The sequence below is a fragment of the Gopherus flavomarginatus genome, chromosome 9 (assembly GCF_025201925.1).
Source record: "Gopherus flavomarginatus isolate rGopFla2 chromosome 9, rGopFla2.mat.asm, whole genome shotgun sequence".
Lineage (NCBI taxonomy): Eukaryota > Metazoa > Chordata > Testudines > Testudinidae > Gopherus > Gopherus flavomarginatus.
Window position 1 is genome coordinate 70,155,336 of NC_066625.1, and position 18,175 is coordinate 70,173,510.

At 45.7% G+C, this 18,175-nt stretch overlaps 1 protein-coding gene across 3 annotated transcripts in view; it reads left to right on the forward strand.

Moving 5' to 3' along the window:
• Positions 1-6,177, forward strand: part of LOC127057813 (tropomodulin-2) — a 58,141-nt gene extending 51,964 nt beyond the window's left edge. For all 3 annotated transcript variants that reach the window (XM_050966918.1, XM_050966920.1, XM_050966919.1), the window contains one exon: positions 2,278-6,177. In XM_050966918.1, coding sequence (XP_050822875.1) covers positions 2,278-2,312 — 35 coding nt within the window. In that variant the 3' untranslated portion in view covers positions 2,313-6,177. The remainder of the gene's footprint in view (positions 1-2,277) is intronic.
• Positions 6,178-18,175: the final 11,998 nt, after the last annotated feature.

The window sequence follows — 18,175 nt, forward strand, 5'->3', positions numbered from 1 at the left end:
ATAAAGTATATCATGGGAATTCAGCAGGATATTTAAGTATTGCTAAAAAATAAAGTATCTGCACCAAAATATGCATTTGCTCATTTTTATCTAAGTCCTTACTGAAGCAAACCCAGACTGAAGTCAATGGGTGTTTGCCTGAGAAAGGACTTAGTACACCTTATCATTTAGACAGTTACTCTAGAATGTTGCCTTCTCCTGGTTTGCATCTAGAAAGTTTTCCTCTTTTGCACTGGCAAATTATCACTGACTATTTAGTACAATAGACTACTTCATAAAACCATATCTGGAAAAGCAAAACGTTGGAAGCAGAGGCAAAATGACGGACATTTGCACTGCAAGGCTTTGGGATAATGCAGTCTCTTTGCCAAGAGCTTTCATGTTTACATTAAAGGAAGTTCATGGCCAGACATTGTCATTGCTGGCACGCTGCAATGAGAAGTATTCTTCCAGCTCTGCCTGTTTTGTTCTGTATTTCAGAAACCCAGTATCACAAACATGGCATCTCAGTGCAGTTTGGTAACACCAAAGCCTATCTAGTCTGAACAGCATTAATCTGGCCTTATGGCTCAGTGCAGACTGAACAGGATTACAGAATAGCTAATGCTGTGGATGGCAAGGAGCACCTGCACAATGGACTAGTTAGAACTTCCCAGGCCCTCTTACAGTGCATTGCTGAGTGCCAGGAGACTCCTCCATTGCGTTGCAGGGAATAAGACACAGGGCCGCCCAGAGCAGGGGGCAAGTGGGGCAATTTGCCCCAGGCCCCGGCCAGCATTTCGGCGGGGGGGGAGGGGGGGCTTCAGTGCTACCGAAGACGCAGAGCGACTGAAGGGCCCCCCCAACGCCAAAATGCCGCCAAAGACCCGGACCGCTGCCGGGTGAGTACATGCGCCGCAGCTTCCCCGCTTTGCCCCAGGCTTCCTGACTCCTCTGGGTGGTCCTGATAAGACATCACCCAGAGTAGTCCTGCTCAGGGCACAATAGTAGAATGTCATTGATCCGTGCTTCATTAAACTGCATTCCCCCAAAATAATCCATTTTCAGTGCAGATCCATGGGTTAATTAAGGTTTACCGTATTATCCAATGGCCCATGCAACCCAGAGATCTATTCTGAGACTAAACTGTTTCCTTTTGGGTCTAATTTGATATTTTCCTTTTTGTTAGTAATCAGTACCATGTGAAAGTACATTATAAAACGCCTGATTCTTTCATACAGATACGTTTCTCACAAAGGCATCAAATGACTTAACCATGCATATTTGCATGTAGTGTTAGCATATGGAACAACAGAATTTTTACTTATTTCGTAACCCCACAAGAGAAACTCTTGCAGCTGGAACAGCTGTTGATTTTTGGCTACATCACACTTAAATGAATCCAGTGAGGAGGATCTAGCACTCCCACACAGTCCACAGTACCTGTTTCAATTTAGTTGGAGCAATATGGCTTTTAAAAAAAACAGATGATATAAGCCATCCTGATAACCTAAATTTAACCATTGGAACAAAATATCAAGAGGAATGGTGGATTCTCCATCACTTAAAGTTTTCATATCAAGACTGGATGCCTTTCTGGAAGATACGCTTTAGCCAAACTCAAGTTTCGGAGCTCAATACAGGGATAAGTGGGTGAAATTCTGTGGCCTGTGGTTACATGGTTACTCAGACTAGATGACATAGGCCCCTTTCAGCCTTAAACTATGAATCTGTGAAATCTCTGGACACAATCCTGTACCTCCTAGATCAGGGATCGGCAACCTTTGGCCCACAGCCCGCCAGGGAAAGCCGCTGGCGGGCCGAGCCGGTTTCTGCCTGCAGCATCTGTAGGTTTGGCTGATGGCAGCTCCCACTGGCCGCGGTTCGCTGTCCTAGGCGAATGGGGGCTGCGGGAAAGGTGGCCAGTATGTTCCTCAGCCTGCGCTGCTTCCCGCAGCCCCCATTGGCCTGGGAGGGCAAACCGCAGCCAGTGGGAGCTGCAATCAGCCAAACCTGCAGACGCGGCAGGTATATAAACCCACTTGGCCTGCCAGTGGTTTCCTTGGCGGGCCACATGCCTAAGATTGCCAGTCCATGTCCTAGAAAATACTGATGGGCCAACCCTCCCATTGATTTGAGTGAGAGTTGAGGGTACTATGCACTTTCCTTAACTGGGTCCTGGAGAAGGGAAGTACGAATAACCCAGTTTTCTAGTCCCAAATAATGTCACATTGAGATGTGTGCTCGGATACTTAGTAAGTTAATGCTGAGAGATGGTTTTTGATTTTACTGGCATAGTTCGTAAAAAACGAGTGGAAGCAGACCGGCAGTAGTCATGCCTTGGAGGATGCGAAGTGGTATTGAATGCAGCCGACACAACGGCAATCTCACAACATCCACTGGTCAGAAGGGAAAACACTGGAAAATCATTGTAATGAAAGTTGCTCGTTTCCGTTACTGTCCCCTTTAACCATTAAAGTTGTTAACTTTCATATTTAGCTTAATGTTTATGAAAATATAATTGTGTTATTGGAATATATGAAGCTGATATCCACAACCTAAGGTTAAAATATGTCTTACTGAGCTTCAGCTGGAATCACACTGAATCTTTTATAGTCCTTTTTTTAAACTCTGTTAAAAACCGATCATTTTACGTTGATAAAGGATTCTCTATATAAAATGGGGCTTTACCACCCTGTCCTGCAATGCCTTAAGCATGTGAATAATCCTCACTTGTGAGAGTAGTTCCATTGAAGTCAATGGGCTGCTCAGGTGAGTAGAGACTACTTATGCCAATACCGGTTTGCAGGATCACGCCCTTAGGCCCCAATCCTGCTTTCAGATCTGTGCAGTTGGAACTCTACACTTATACAGATCCCCACTGACTGCAGCAGGGTTCTGCCTTTGTGGATCCAGATGTAGGATGCATTTGTAAGTATTGTCAAAGCCTATTGTTTACATGTGTTTAAGTTAGGCTGATCACATCATCAATATTACACTGATGTGTATTCTTATTCCATGATGTAAAGTAAAAATATTAGTGTTGCCAAACCTAGAATACCTTAACAATGTCACTTCATTATTTTTCTAATCCATTGAGGATTTTTTTCAAAAAACAGAATGCCAAATTTGCAGCGATAAATCTCATTAATGGAAACCAGTATACTGAGCAGTGCTCGTTTTGCTTTGAACCATATTGTTGACTGTTTTTTAATTTCTGGTATTTATGTGCATTTATTAGTATAAATGACAGAATTGTTCTCGGGACCAGTTAGATAAAGAGTGAGTAAAATGTTTAATCCAGGGTGGCAGCAGCTCTACCTAGAGAGGGATAACAATTAGAAGAGTAACATGTACCAATCACCTAGTTTACATTTTTAGCATCTGATTCAACACTCATTCTTTGTTAAGCAAAGTGCTTAAGGCTGTGCCTGATTCCAATGGGACTTTAGCAACAGTGCTTAAGCACTTTGCTGAATAAGGGTGGGCGTAAGTACGTGTTCCAGTGCTCTGCTGAAACAGGGCATTAACCCAGAATTCTGCACATTGCTGAACACATGGAAGATACTTGTGCAGCAGAATTAAACCCAACAGCATTAGAACAAATCAGTGGGGTATTGTGAAAAGATTGTGTTAAGTGTTTAGTTTGCAATATAATTTCATTGTATTGTGTATAGTTTTATAGTATCAGACATTAATTTCTAGCCATATATATATATTGTCTTTGCCAACATCTGAGTCTGTTAAATAGCCAGGGGTTCACTTTGGTCATATTTAAATGTAATGCAAGAATTAAGGAAGGATGCTATTAACTGGTTTAGTTATACTAATTCTTTCAGAAACCTTAAGGTGTTTAACTGGGGCCAACAACCTGCGGTACCCTTGAAACATTAGCCTCTCTTCCCTCTTTCTGGCCTACACACTTCCCATCATTTGTGCTGGCAAAAGAGTTCTGGCCAGGGGACTGTGGAAAGGGAACGAATGGTGCGCTGACATCTTGGAGCCTGCAGAAGACATTGGGCTGGGGTCTGTAAATTAGGAGGGGATGGAGGCAAGGGAGCAGTCAGGGTGTGTGGGATATTCCCCTCTGAACCTGGCAGATTCCTGAACAGAAATCTGCCTGCAAATCAGTGCTGCTTCAGACCGTATAAATTCACTCTCTATCCATCTAGTCTATGTCATCTATGCCTCTTTTAAAATAGGTGGGACCAACGGCAGCACTGCTCCTGAGGGGTGCAGTGGGGTAGGGCTGGATCTCTGCACTATAGCCCTGGTTGTATAAAGCACTTAAGCACATGCTTAAGTCCTACTGACTTCCAGACAAGCATAAGAGCTTTACTAAATCAGGGCCTAAGAGTAGTATCCTCAGTACAACCATCTTCCCTGAGGAATCTAGGGTTCTGAGGGGCTTTCAAGGCCCTCTCCCTCCTCCAGTGCAGGGTTAGAAACTCCTCCTCCTCAAGGGAAGAATGGGAAAGAAATTCTATGAGAGGACCTTGTGGCATTACCAGAGGGTTTTCCCCACCCCCAGGCAGGATTTGCTGTGAGAATGGATATCGACCCACATAGTCTTAAAAAAAAAGGGAGACTGAATTCCTTCATATGGTCCAGATTGTGCATACCCTTATGTGAGCAGTCCTTAAAACCAATGGGGCTACTTGCATGTGTCACAACTACTCTTGCATGATTGTGGGTTTGCAACATCAGGCCCGGCCTAGGGGAAGAAATTTGATTTAAGTATCCTTATCCCCAAAGCCAAAGATTTCTGACATGGACAATCTTCAGCCTGAAAAGAAATTTGTTCTGACTCCCACCTTTTCCCTATTCCCTTCTTTAGGTTTTTTTTTTGGGGGTGGGGGTGGATAAGAAGAGCAGGGGATTCCCAAGTACATCTGGATATTTTTTAACATTTTAATGATTTTTTTAAAATCAGTTATGTTTTTTAATGGGATCTAGTGTGTTCAGAACAAACGAGCATGATGCGTTTATAGTCTGAACCTCCACTCAAAATGTAAATGACACTGTATTTGCATGCAGCAGTTCTGTAATGGGTGGACTGGTCTGGCTGCTTTGTGACGTATGGCAGCATCTCCCCCATGTCTATTTGAGCAGAGCCATTGTGAACTGGCTACATTCATGTCAGCAACGGTTTGTAACATTCCACTTGCTGGGCTAAACAAGGAAAAAGACTTTGGGAAGTGTGGGTAGTCTCACCTTCCCTTCATCGGCCATGACTGCAGGCATCATGCACAGTTAGCTGTTTTCTAAGAGTGAGACTCTTCCGGCACTTGAGAGTTTCTCCTATTAAGAGCCAGATGGTGCCCATGCTGGGGGTGGATAGGAAAGGGATCGGAGAAGCATTGTGTATAGTGGAGCTTTCCAATGTATGACATCCCCTATCTGGCCTGCCAGCTGGCTTGGGGTCATAGCTGGGCCTCACTTCTACCCCTTTTTATCTCTTTTGGAGGGTTTGCTCCTGAGGGGGCACTTGCAGGGAACAGTCCTTGGCCTCAGGAAGGCACAGGGACTGCAGTGGCGACAAGTGACTGCCCAAGAATCATAACGGGACCTCCCCTTCTTGCACATCAACATGAGGACTGGCCATGATCTAGCCTTAAGCATTTTATAGTGAACATAGTGACAAACAATGTATGAAAATATAAGGCTGTATTCACTATAGCTATAGCGAATCTAGTGCAGTTAGCAGTGTCTAAATATTAACCTTAAAACAGAAGCAGTTGGCCAGTTAAAAACCCCTCTCTTAGTATTAAGGGGGTTACTATTTGACTAGGTCATTTTTAAGTACAATTCCAAGCAGATGGTCATATTCCCAATCCAGTAGCTCTGACACAGAGCATAAGTAGAGGTCCCCTTTTTAAACAACACACAGACTGGGAGTAGCTGGGCTCATTGCACATTGCTTCTCATGTTGATAGTTTGGGTTTTGTTTGTATTTTTTATAACATTTTTCATTGAGAAACTCAACATGTGCATATCCTAACATTTGTGCGTGTTGTAGAGTGCACTAAGGAACGTGAAGTGTATGTGTTAAACACTAGAAGAAAATGTTTGATCTGGAATATAAATGATTGCATGTGCACAGCGTGGTGCATTTTACACAAGGGAATGGGAATCACCAGAAATGTAGCAGTGACTCCCAAACACCTTGACTTTTATAAATAAACCTTCATAAGGAAATTGGCTTTCTGTGTTTACTTGCAGCTGTGCTAAGTGGCTGTCAATGCATTGCCACAGACCTTGGAGTAAGCAACTTTCCTCACCCTCACAGTTTTCACTTGCTCTTGAGAATCATTTAAATTTCACATTCTGTCTCCCACGTAACAGAATTTTAATGGGAATTAGGCATGTATTTGACAGATTCCCCTCCGAGTTATGCAAACCTGACTTATGCAAATCTGCACTTAGGAAAAAGTTCCGTATGCTAGAAATAGGAGAGGGAGGGGGATTGTGTGCGTGTGCACGTGTAATGGTTGGGTATATGTTTCCGACTTATGCAAAATTCAAGTTACACAAGGCGTTCCGGAATGGAACGCTTGGCTAAGTCAGGGAGCATCTGATGCTTTTGAAAATCCTACATCTTTAGGGACCTAAATACCTTTAAAAGGTACCTAAGTCACTTCTGAAAATAGGCCATCGGCTCCTTAGCCACTTAAGCACTTTTGAAAATGTTACCCTAGAGCTATTCCAAGGCCAAAATGTGAGATACTGACCTTTTTAAGATGACATGGCTCCCAGATTAAGTATATCGCAAAAAACAGGAAGCAGGAAAAAGAGGGGCTCATTTGTAGAAGCATAACTAATGTTTTCTATAATCTCAGTTTCAATTTTCAGCATTTATGATCCCAATAATTTGTAACTAAGTAGTGAATGATAACAGTAGGTTTATGCAAGACAGCGGTAAGTATTGCTTCAAAGAAAAAAGTGCAATTTACAATAAGGTGCTGGTACAAAATCTCATCTGAGCTAACAGGTGGCTAGATTGTTAGGTGGCCATGGATGTATTGTCCTCATTTTAGCGTTGTGCAAGATCTAAAATCCAATTCACATTCTTGGCTTTGGGATTTTAAAATGAATCTCAGTTGTTCTCATTGCAGACTTCTGCAGATGTGTTAGTGATCGAAGTTTCCCAACACGTCTCAGCAGGGATGAAACTGATCCAACAGAAAGTCAAAAAGCTTTCTAAAATCTAAGCAGCAGCTCTCTGATCCCCTACAAGATTAATCAATCATTTATCAGATTAGCAATAGAGCCTCTCACTGGTCAATGGACAGTGACGACTATGACATTATTTTCTTCTGTAGAATATTTTTATACAGCAAATAGCCCTTTGTATTCACAGCAATTATACGTGGTGATACTCCTGTCAGTAGCAGCCTCATGTGGGTTATTGCTGATGTGCGTGTGTGGTTGTTAGCACACGGTTGCTATTGCCAAATCAGGAGCTTAAATCAAAAACATACAGTATGCCATATTTCACCTTGGAGTATCCCTCCATAGCTCATTTTATGGAGAGCCTGCAAAATGGGCTTTCCATAGGTTTTGGATGGAATACATCTTTCCTATGACTCCCCACTGAGTGTGACTTTTCAGTGGTCACCCTGCCAGATTTTGCCCTTATTAATTTATATTGGTTTCTGCCAACGTGTACAGACATCTCCAATGTTCATTCAGTGCTCTACAGGCAATGGGAGTTAGGCACTTTATCTGCTCAGGTGCTTCTGTAAATCCTGCTAGAAATCAATCTGCATCTTTTGGCAAATAAAGGACTGTAAATCTGGCCCTAGGGGTCTACCCCATACCTTACAGTACACAATACAATGTCAAGGACTGCCTTTACATAAATAACTAGTTAGAAAAACCCTCCAGCCTCCCAGCCAAAGCCCAGTGAGGAGCACAGCATGCCCGCAAGGCTATCAGATCCAAGATCAGGAATCCGCTCCAGGAATGCCCTACAGCAGTGAAATAGCTCTGACTGAACTAGAGCATGTACAGCGCTACAGATATTTTCTCAATAGGAAAAAAAAAATCTCAAAAACACTTTCCAACTGTTTGGGCTCAGATTTCCAGCCAAAGCTTTTACTCAATCTCTGGAGTAAATCACACTCATGCTAGCTGTAACAAGCCTTTCCGAGTTGGTGTTAAACCAGGGTCAGCCCTCGCCCCACATGACGTTAATAACTAAACATTCACTGATCCTCCCTCAGTTCAACCACCAGCAGATTTTATTTTGCCTGCAATAGCGGGATGACGGGCTAGATTTACTTGTCTAATAAAAATGAGGGCAGCCGTTGGGTACCTGACAGGCAGCCAGTGCAGCTTGGGTGCCCCAGTTTAAAACATTAAGGCAAATCCAACTCCTGCTCCCCACTCTTGCAAGCATGCAAGGCAGAAATGCTGCTTTTCTGTTGTGTGAGGGAAGGAAATGGAGTGCAGGCAGCAGGGGGCCAGTACAGGGCACATTCCCATCCCCATGCGAGTCCTGGGATAGGGGTTGCTCTGCTCACTAGGACTTGTTGTCAGAGCATGTGAACAGTGCGGTCACATAAGTCACCCTAGGTCTCTCAGTCTCCTTGGTGATACCTCAGTGGCTTGTAATGGCAGCAATAACATAAGCTTTAGGGAGAAGATGAAAGGGCTGCATGCAGTGGGAGCTTTGTGGGGGTGTTAGAAAACTCCTAGAGGAAAGGCGGAAAGGAGAGAACTGAAATTGTCCCCATGCTGGCTGAATGAGTCTGAAGGAAGCAGTGAGGTGCTCTCTAGAAACACAAGCTAGTTCCTAGTCTCTACCAAGACCCAAATGGACCCACCTGGCCTAAGCTTCGGCAGTATACACCTAGATAGGTCACTAACCGTCTATTTCATTGTCATCTGATCTCCTCTCTCTATTCTGAGTAACCCTGGTTTTGAATTGGACCAGTTGGACTTTGCTTTGGATTCTTTGTGGTCTTCACACATGCCAGCCTTGAGAGGCAGCCCCACCTGCCAGCCCAGCTCTCCAAGGTAGTGAAAGGGGAGGTGTCCCAGCTTGGGATTCTCAATTCATAGGGCATGTCATGTGCAGGGCTGTGTTGACAGATGCAGGGGAAACACTGAATGCCTCTAGGTGACTGTAAGGGGCTTAAGGGGACACTCCTTCACCTTCAAGCTTCAGCACAGTTGCCATCACCCTTTTACTGCGTCTTTAATTGAAGGCCAAGTTTTACCCTTGACCAATTAATGTTACTCCCACCCACTTGCCCAGACACAGACTGTGAGGAGACAGACATGAAAAATCTTCACTGACCTTCTAATTTCTGCCCTTACTCCCACCCCTACTTTCACTGCCATCTCCCTTGCTGTCTGTCATCTCATGGCACAGCTGCTGTGTGTTTTGATGAACTTCACAAGAAATTACAGGAGGAGCTCTTGTTAATGGCAGAGAACAGTGCTAATGTGACAGCTGTTTCTGTGCTGCTATTTGCAAGGAGAGTGAGTTGCGAGAAGAAATTGGTGAGACAAGTGCTTTGAGATCTTTGGGTGTAAGAGGTTATAAAGGTCAGAGGATTATTGCTCTCTGCCTTTGGCTCTTTCACACAAAGGTAAAGGGCTCTTTGGAGAGTGGTGCTTGGTCCTGCATCCTTTTCACAACATGGCTCCTTTTGAAGTCAGTGAGAGTTTTGGCTGTGAATGGGCTACAAGACTTGAGCCAAAGATTATTCGAGCCCATGCTCTCAATCTGAGTTTCCGTTTTAGGAGTCAACTTCTCATCCCGCTCCTCTGGCTTTTCAATATTAAAGAGTAACATAAAAACAGCAGAAGATTCTTCACTTACAAAAAGAAAAAAAGGATTGAAGCTATTTCCACAGAATCTCTGAGCATGTGTCTTGATTCCTTGACCCTCATTCCTGTCGACTCTAAGTTCTGTCCCACATGGGGCCTGAGCACCAATGATTACAGGCCAAAGTAAAATCAAGTGGGAGTTTTGGCTCTACAGAAGGTGCAGAATCCTTCCCATGTGAGTGAAATTCATGGCAGCATGAATGCAGCAAGCTGAATTTACCCACGGACCTTCACCTCCCTCTGCTGCCATTCACAGCAGTAAGAGCTCCCCACCCTTGTCTTTTCATGTAATGATCAACAAAAACAAATTTTAATCAATTTGTATTGACATGAAAATGTTTGGTGTAGCTTGAATCCAGCATTTCAGTGGCAGGGATGTGACTCTGCCAAGCATTTAAAGTAGCTCTGGTCAATTTCCTTCTCTGTGTGTGTCTCCATTTCTCTGTATGCATCCAGGGCACCACATTCTGTTCCCAGGGACAAGTTGCAGCAAACCTCTCTGAAGGCTAGTGTCCAAAAAGCAGCTCATGGTCAGCTCTCATTGCTGCTGGTTGGGGAGGGGATGGGAGGAAAGGGGGTAGAGACAGGGAATGTAACATGCATATAAATATTCTAATTGTATTTTTATTAACACAATTCCAGTAAGTGCCAGTATCTCTGCATAGAAATCAGTCAATCTCTGTTGTAACAGGCTTTTTCTTCACTCTGACATCCATTTAGAAACTGATAAACATCCACTACAGCTGAAACAGAGGAGGCTGAGCTAACACATGGGGTTTGCTGCGGCAGAACCACCCCCTCCTGCCCCCCACACGACCTCCATCTCATTCCTGCATGAGTGGCATTTTTAAAGCAGAGTTGCTCGGGAGGATCCAAGCCACAATGAAATGCTTTAAAATATTCATGCTATGCTTGGCCATTCTAGTAAAGCAGATGAGCATAAACAAAAGCAGGACGACGGGGACTCCCTTAATGAGGGTCTGGCTGCCTCCTAGAGCCATCTGCCTGATTTAATCGAATCTGACATTAGAGAGAGAGACACTCTGGTGAGCAAGAAAAGGCAGTTAGGCTAAAGCACTTGCACAGATCATTTGCCTCTCTGGTCTTTGCTGATTTCAGTTGGTACTGAAAGCCCTTTCAATATACTGAACCATGTAGAATCCGAAAGCTACATTTCAAACTGTGCAAATTAGATCTCGCATCCTGTGCATCACTACAGGCTCTGGCCCCCACTCATATGCACTTTGGAGTGCGAGTCAAGCTGTACCAGTGAGTGCTGTATAAATGAGCAAAGATACAAAGTTATCCCCACTGTTAATGCTGTCATGTTCCGATCTGCACAGAACGTGAATCTGAGACAGTGTTCGGAGCTATGGGATAACAAGGCTACAGAGCTAGGAAATGACTGAGTGGTACCTGTCCAGTAGGCCAGTTAGCATTTCCTGCTAGTCCACACACACAATGCAGCAGCTGCACACACTGGGGGGTCATTTCACACATTGATTAGGGTTTATTGGAAGTCTAATGGGCATTTCAACCATATCACATAATCTCCACACTGCTCGGCGGAACAGAGGGATAACAACACGGGTCTGCAGGAACCTACCCTCCTCACTGGAGGGATTTCCTCCTCACTGTTACCTGACAAAGACCTGTTGGTATCTACCTTTGTCCACTAGAGGGCATACTGGCACTTCAATACAGTGCTGTATGTTTTCTAATTTGCTTGCTGTTTTTTTTGTATTAACATTTCTTTAGCTTCATACTGTCCAGTGTATAGAGCATGGGATTAGGAACAGCCCAAACTTTAGAAAGTAAGAGGGATCCACTCAAAAATCATCACCTTCTCAATAATTTACTCAACGATTATTGCTGTGTGTCCCCCCGTTGGATGTAGGGTACAGAGTGTATTAGGAAGTGTAATTGAGGGTAACTACAGTAATAAGCTTTCCTTTTGACCCATTGGCTCTGTTGTGCCTTTTGAGTGCTGGGGGAGACCCTGGACCAGATTGCATTCTGGTGTACTTAAGCAGCACGCCAATGAAGTCAATGGAATTGTACCCAGTTACTCCAGCTCTGAATTTGTCCCCGTATGTCATGTTCGCATCACAAATCAGCACTAAGGTGGAAGACCTGATGCAGTGGATCATACAAGAGAATGAAAGTCTCATATGCGTAAGCAAGTCAGACAAAAGTACCCAATGTCCAGCACAAATCTAGAAAGAAAGGCGATGGGCGGTTATGCTGTGTCCCTCCCCGTTGAAGTTAGCCATCACAAAGACTGGGAGGCTACATCTTTTGAAAGATTATTTCTACAGTGCAATCTATGCAGATGAATGAAAACCAAAATGGTGATAAGTTTTAATTCCAATGTGATCATGTATTGGCATCCGAATGTTATAGCCATAGTCTGAAAAGCAGTTTGACAGTGATTAATGGAAAGTTCACAATTGTGCTTAGTCTCTAAGCAGAGGTTTGCATGGTATACTGTAATTTTAGTGGAGTGTTGATGTGAAAAATCGTAGGTTGTCTCTAATAACATGGGAGTCTCATTCTTTTGCTCCTCTCCCTGTGACTTCTTAATTAAATGAGTAAGTCAATGAAAGTTGTTTTAATAGCTGAGTAATGCAAATACTGTCCTTGATCAGGCATTAGAGGGCATGATCCTGCACTCTCCTGAAATCAGTTGGGGCACAATCCTGTACATGCTTAGTGTTATCATCATATGTAGTCCCATTGACTTCAGGAGGACTATCCCCAGGCTTAATGTTAAACTCCCACTTGAGTGTGTACTGCTTTGCCTGGCTGAGGCCTCAGAGTTTCAGGTACACAAGGAAGACAGGATCAGGTCCATAGTTTGCAATTATAGGACTGTAAGAGAGTGGACTCACCCCTGCAGCACCTCCTGCTGGTTGTCCATGGGAATTAGCTCTTCCAGCATCCTGGAGCACTCCCTGCAGGCTGGTGATCCGCCTTACCACTGGCCCCTGTGTCCCTCCCAGGACCACGGTGCCCCTTTCTCTGCGTTGCTGCCCCCCTGACAATAACCCCCCACTCTGGGTCTCCCCACCCAGGGGAACCCCCACCCACTAACCCCACCTCACCTCAGTGTAAGGCTACTGCATCACCATCTAGCCCCACTCCTTGGGGCAGACTGCAGTATACGCCACTCATCACAGGCAAGGTTGGGTTGGACCTGCTGCCTTTCTCTCTAGCTGGTCTTAGGCCCTCAGCTAGGCCCGCAGCCTGGGGGTTTTCCAGGCTGGAGCTCCCCAGCCCTGCTCCACTCCCAGTATCCTACTCAGCTCCCTAGCAGCCAGGCCCTTCTCTCTCTAGAAGCAGGGAGAGAGTGAGTGCTGAGATTCTGCCTGCCCTGTCCTTCTTATAAGGCCCAGTTAGTCTGTTTGGGGCATGGCCCCAGCTGCAGCCACTTCCACCAATCAGCCAGGGTTTTGCTCCCTTCCCCATCCCCATCCCTCTGCAGGGCTTTTCCAACCCCTTCAGGGCTAGAGCAGGTGGTCACCCCGCTACAAGGACCACAATTTACAAAACTGCTCAGTCCCTGATTCTGTGTACACAATTGCTGCATAGGCAACTGTCCAGTTAGCTGCCATTCAAAATCAATGGTCAGCTGATCTACCTAAGTGATGCTTTGCATACATAGTTATGACCATTACCCATTCCCTCGCTGTAAGTGTGCATGCACATATCTGGATTTGTAACCATCTGCAGTTCTGACCAGTTGGGCCACAGCGATGCTGTTTGTATCCGTCTCACTTGGGTTTTGTTGAACAACCAACTGTTCTTGTTTTCAGGATGTTTAATGTGAGTTTAAACATTCCATCCTAGGTAGGTGAGAGCTCAGCCTGCTAACGAATTTGCAGCTTTGACTCTTTTGATGGGCTGATCCTGCCATCCTAAACTGGACAAATCTCCACTGAAGCCAAAAGGGAGTTTTTATCCAAATCAGGTTTAACTGCTGGATGGGACCCTGAGGGTAAAAATCTCATCTCCAAGACACGGCAGAGTTTGGGCGAGATGGAATTCCCCTCCCAACCTGCAGTGCTGGGCATCTGCATAGAGCAGGGGTCGGCAACCTTTCAGAAGTGGTGTGCTGAGTCTTCATTTATTCACTCTAATTTAAGGTGTCATGTGCCAGTAATACATTTTAACATTTTTAGAAGGTCTCTTTCTATAAGTCTATATTATATAACTAAACTATTGTTGTATGTAAAGTAAATAAGGTTTTAAAAATGTTTCAGAAGCTTCATTTAAAATTAAATTAAAATGCAGAGCCCCCCGGACCAGTGGCTAGGACTCAGGCAGTGTGAGTGCCACTGAAAATCAGCTCACGTGCCGCCTTCAGCACGCATGCCATAGGTTGCCTACCCCTGGCATAGAGGATGGTGATCTAATGACCACTGAAGTCAGTGGGAGCCTTTCAATTGATTACAACGGGTGTTGGATCAGGTCCCAGAGCCGTGGGGGCTAATAGTGCCCTGGCCTAGTGCACCTCTTCTTAAGGGTTTAAAATAAACCCTTCCTGCTGCTAGAGCAGAGCAGCGTGCATGGATTTCCTGTTTCCAGGTTGCATGTGAATCTTACCATGTTCATTGACTGCAAGGGGAAACCCAAGGGAGCACCAAATCACTGCTTGTTCGTTGTCACAGGATAAATGGTGATGAGCCCCTTGGGTTTTCAAATGTGGGATGCAGGCACATGGAGTCCCCTTGGCATTTCACTAGCGTTAATTAATATCTCCTTATTGGAAAGGGAAACTGGGAAGGAATCAGCTCAGTACATTTAGTGAACAGCCGGCCTGAGACAAGAAGAGCCAGCCTTGAAACAAATGCTGGGGTTGGTGTCCAGTCTAGCACCAAGCAATCTACAGTTCTTTGGGCTCTCAAGAAATGATTCCTCAGGCAGCAGGGAGTGGCATTTGGTAGGTGAGGGCTGGTCATACATTCTGCGGGACAAAGCAGCAGCCAGGGCAGGATTACAGAATGTGTCATTGTGAATGAATGAGGGGTGGGGGGGAGACACTGGACAGAAATGGGGACCCGGTTTCAAACTCAGCATGCCATTTTCTAACAGGTGCAACAAATAAAGTGAACATCCTAGGCTGGAAATATTCCCTCTTGCCTTTCCTGTATCAAGTCCAGCTACTGAATGGAGCAGTAACAACTGAGTGCATTTTCTGGGGATAAGGGCTGGTTTGGAGGAATGGATGGTGTGACGAATGGGAATGTTCTTGATGTGTTATTTGAATACTGAGTGGGGAGTATTAACCTGGGAAGGCTGCAGGGGAGTTTTGCTGGGATGGCCTTTGGGGAAGGGAGGATACCTGAGCATGAAACATGAGAACCCAGGATGGGGGGTTGGAGGCCAGGTAACACCTCTGCCTGGGAAACTGGACAAAGGACACAAAGGCAGGGGGAGGAGCTGGGGGGGAGGCTGAGTGAGTGGGCTGGAGGGAGTTTCAGTTTGGAACTGGCTGGGAAATGGAGAGGGGTGCCCCGACTAGGCTTGGGCTTTCCAACGGGGCTGTGGCCTCCCTGGGGCCCCCAGATGGACCTAATTAAAGGGGGTCCTGTTGTCTGTACCAGCAAGACCTGTTTTGGACTGTGTTCCTGTTGTCTAAATAAACCTTCTGTTTTACTAGCTGGCTGAGAGTCATGGTGAATGGCAGGAAGCCGGGGGTGCAGGGCCTTGACTCCCCCACACTCCGTGACAGATGGAAAACCCCAACTCCAGCTGGTTATCGATCCCTAGGACACAGCCTCTGCTGAGGGCTATATCCTTGTAAGATCAAACACATTTTTAAAAAAAAAATGCCCTAGAAGAGGAGGTGACTCCCTGTTGTGCTCCCCATTTTGGGCATGCGATTGGCTGATACAGGCATTAGGTCACATGATTCCGGGCATTCCTAGCTCATTAATAAATACTAATGCTTTGCACTTTGCATAGCACTTTTCATCAGAGTTCAAAGTGTTTCACAAAGGTGAGAACTGTACCCTTCCCATAGTACAGATGGGGAAACTGAGGCATAGAGAGGTTTAATAATTTGCTCCAATTCACCCAGTGAGTCACTGACAGAAATCTGTGAAGACAAGCCAGCTCTCTGAAACCCCATTCCACTAGATTGTGTTGCCCGGTATCTTACCCTGTCAGACTAAAATTCAGTTACCAGCCATCTGTTTGTTTCCAGTATAATTATTCCAGATCTCAGCCATATTTTCTCTTTTTCTCCCTCTGGTTCAGTGAAGCCTATGCTCACTGTAGACAGTTGAGTTGGGAGATTAGCTCCCATCACATACATATGCAAGCAGCTTTTGAACGTAAGTAGAGCAGTAAAGGGAGCGTGACTCATCCAAGAGCATCTGGGGGTGATGTTGTCATGACAACAGAGCTTTTAACTGGGTATCTTTGTATTATTCAGACTTTGGAGCTTTTAATTAATGACTGGATTCCTCTCCCTCCATTTTCCCAGATTCTTAATATTTCCACCTCATTCACAATGCAAGGAAGCCTCATCCAGATTTCAAACAAGCCAGCCAATGATCAGTACAACAGAGAGCCAGTCCACAGAGCCCATGAAAAAAAAGAGGGCAGGTTTAAAGAGAGGCACTAAATAGGGGGCAGGCTTTCCAGACGAGGCCAGGTTTAACCATCATCCCAGTTAAAGGGCTTCCTCTGCGAGTCACTGTTCCTCAAATCCTCTGTAAAGGGGGGGCTAAGCATGGAGGTACCCTCCACGCAGCCGTAAGGGCAGCCCCTGGCCCAGAGCAGATCCCCTGCCAAGTCGATAGGAGTGAACGAGTGTGTTCAATGCTCTTCCTTCCCCAGCCATCCCCTCGTGCAGACACTGGACCTCATGGAGAGCCCTCCACAGGCTGGATCCCACGAAGGGGAGCAGCTGATGTCAAGGAGGCAGCTACACAGACAGGGAGAAATCCAGAGTTGGTGTGTTCCCTCCACACATGGATCCGAAGGGAACAATCCTCTCGCTGCTTTGGGCTGCATTTGGCCCTTCATTAGAAGTCACGGGGGAGTTGTGAGTATGGATGTCGCTGGAAATGAAGTGCTCTGCAGATGGGACGTTCTGTGCAAAGGCACATGTTGGGCCTGGTGTACACTACAGTGTTAGGGCAATACAAGGCTGCTTACATCAACCTAACTCTGTAAGCATCCACACTAAAATTTAACTCCCACGGATGTAACTGTCCCGCGAGGCCGACTTAACTCCACCTCTGCGAAAGGTTTAGCATTTAGGTCAACATAGTTGAGTTGATGCAGTGTTAGTGTAGACACTGCGTTACTTACATCAACTTTAGTGGCTTCCAGGAGGTGTCTCGCAAGGCCCCACCTTGACTGCAGAGCTTATCTAATAGCTCTCGAGCATGCCTAGCAACTGCCCAACTGACCACGCCAACTACACACTGCAGACACACTCCTGTCCAGAGTACGCAGGAGGTTTTGGATCTCCTGGGTCTGTGGAGAGAAGAGACCGTGCAAGCACTGCTCCAATGCAGCCACAGAAATGTCGATATCTATGAGAAGAACACTCGAAGTATGGAGAAGAAGGGCTACAAGAGACCAGCAGCAGCGCTGCGTGAAAGACAAGGAGTTGCAGTAGGTGTACCAGAAAGCAAGAGAGGTCAACAATCACTCTAGTGTGCACACTGACTTGCTTTTACAAAGAGCTGCACGCCATCCTCGATGGAGATGCCACCACCACCCCCAAGAGCCCAGTGGATACCTCAAGGGAACACGAGTTACAGGCCCCTGCCATGAACGGTGAGGTGGAAGCGGAGGAGGAGGAGTATGGGGGACAGCCAACCGGCAGATCCAGCAAGGCAGTGAGCCAGGACCTGTTTTTGACTCCTGGACAATCCAGCCAATCCTGAAAGTCCAGCACAGGTGAGCTGGCTGCAGGGGAAGGAATCTCTAGTCAATATGCAGTTTGCTTTGAAATTGCAGGGATGGAATCCCCAAAGCAGCAGGGCACATCCGTCGATTTACTATTTTTTACTTGCACTGGAAGAGGTAGAGAAACAACCAAGGAAGGTAGACTTGCTATCCGCTTCTCATTCCCCTGTAGAGTTAGGCAGAGGCCCTGCAGAACAGTTTGTTTATGTGCACTGGGGTGTCCCGTGAATCCTCCATGGAGATCTCAAGGAAATTTTTGTGCAGCTAGTCTGCAATTCTCTGCCCAGGTTTTTGGGCAGGGCTGCCTTATTTCTTCCACTGCGGTAGGACACTTTCCCACGCTACTCAATGATTACTTCAGCCAAGGCCGCCCAGAGGATTCAGGGGGTCTGGGGTCTTCGGCGGTGGGGAGCCCTCACTTCAGTGG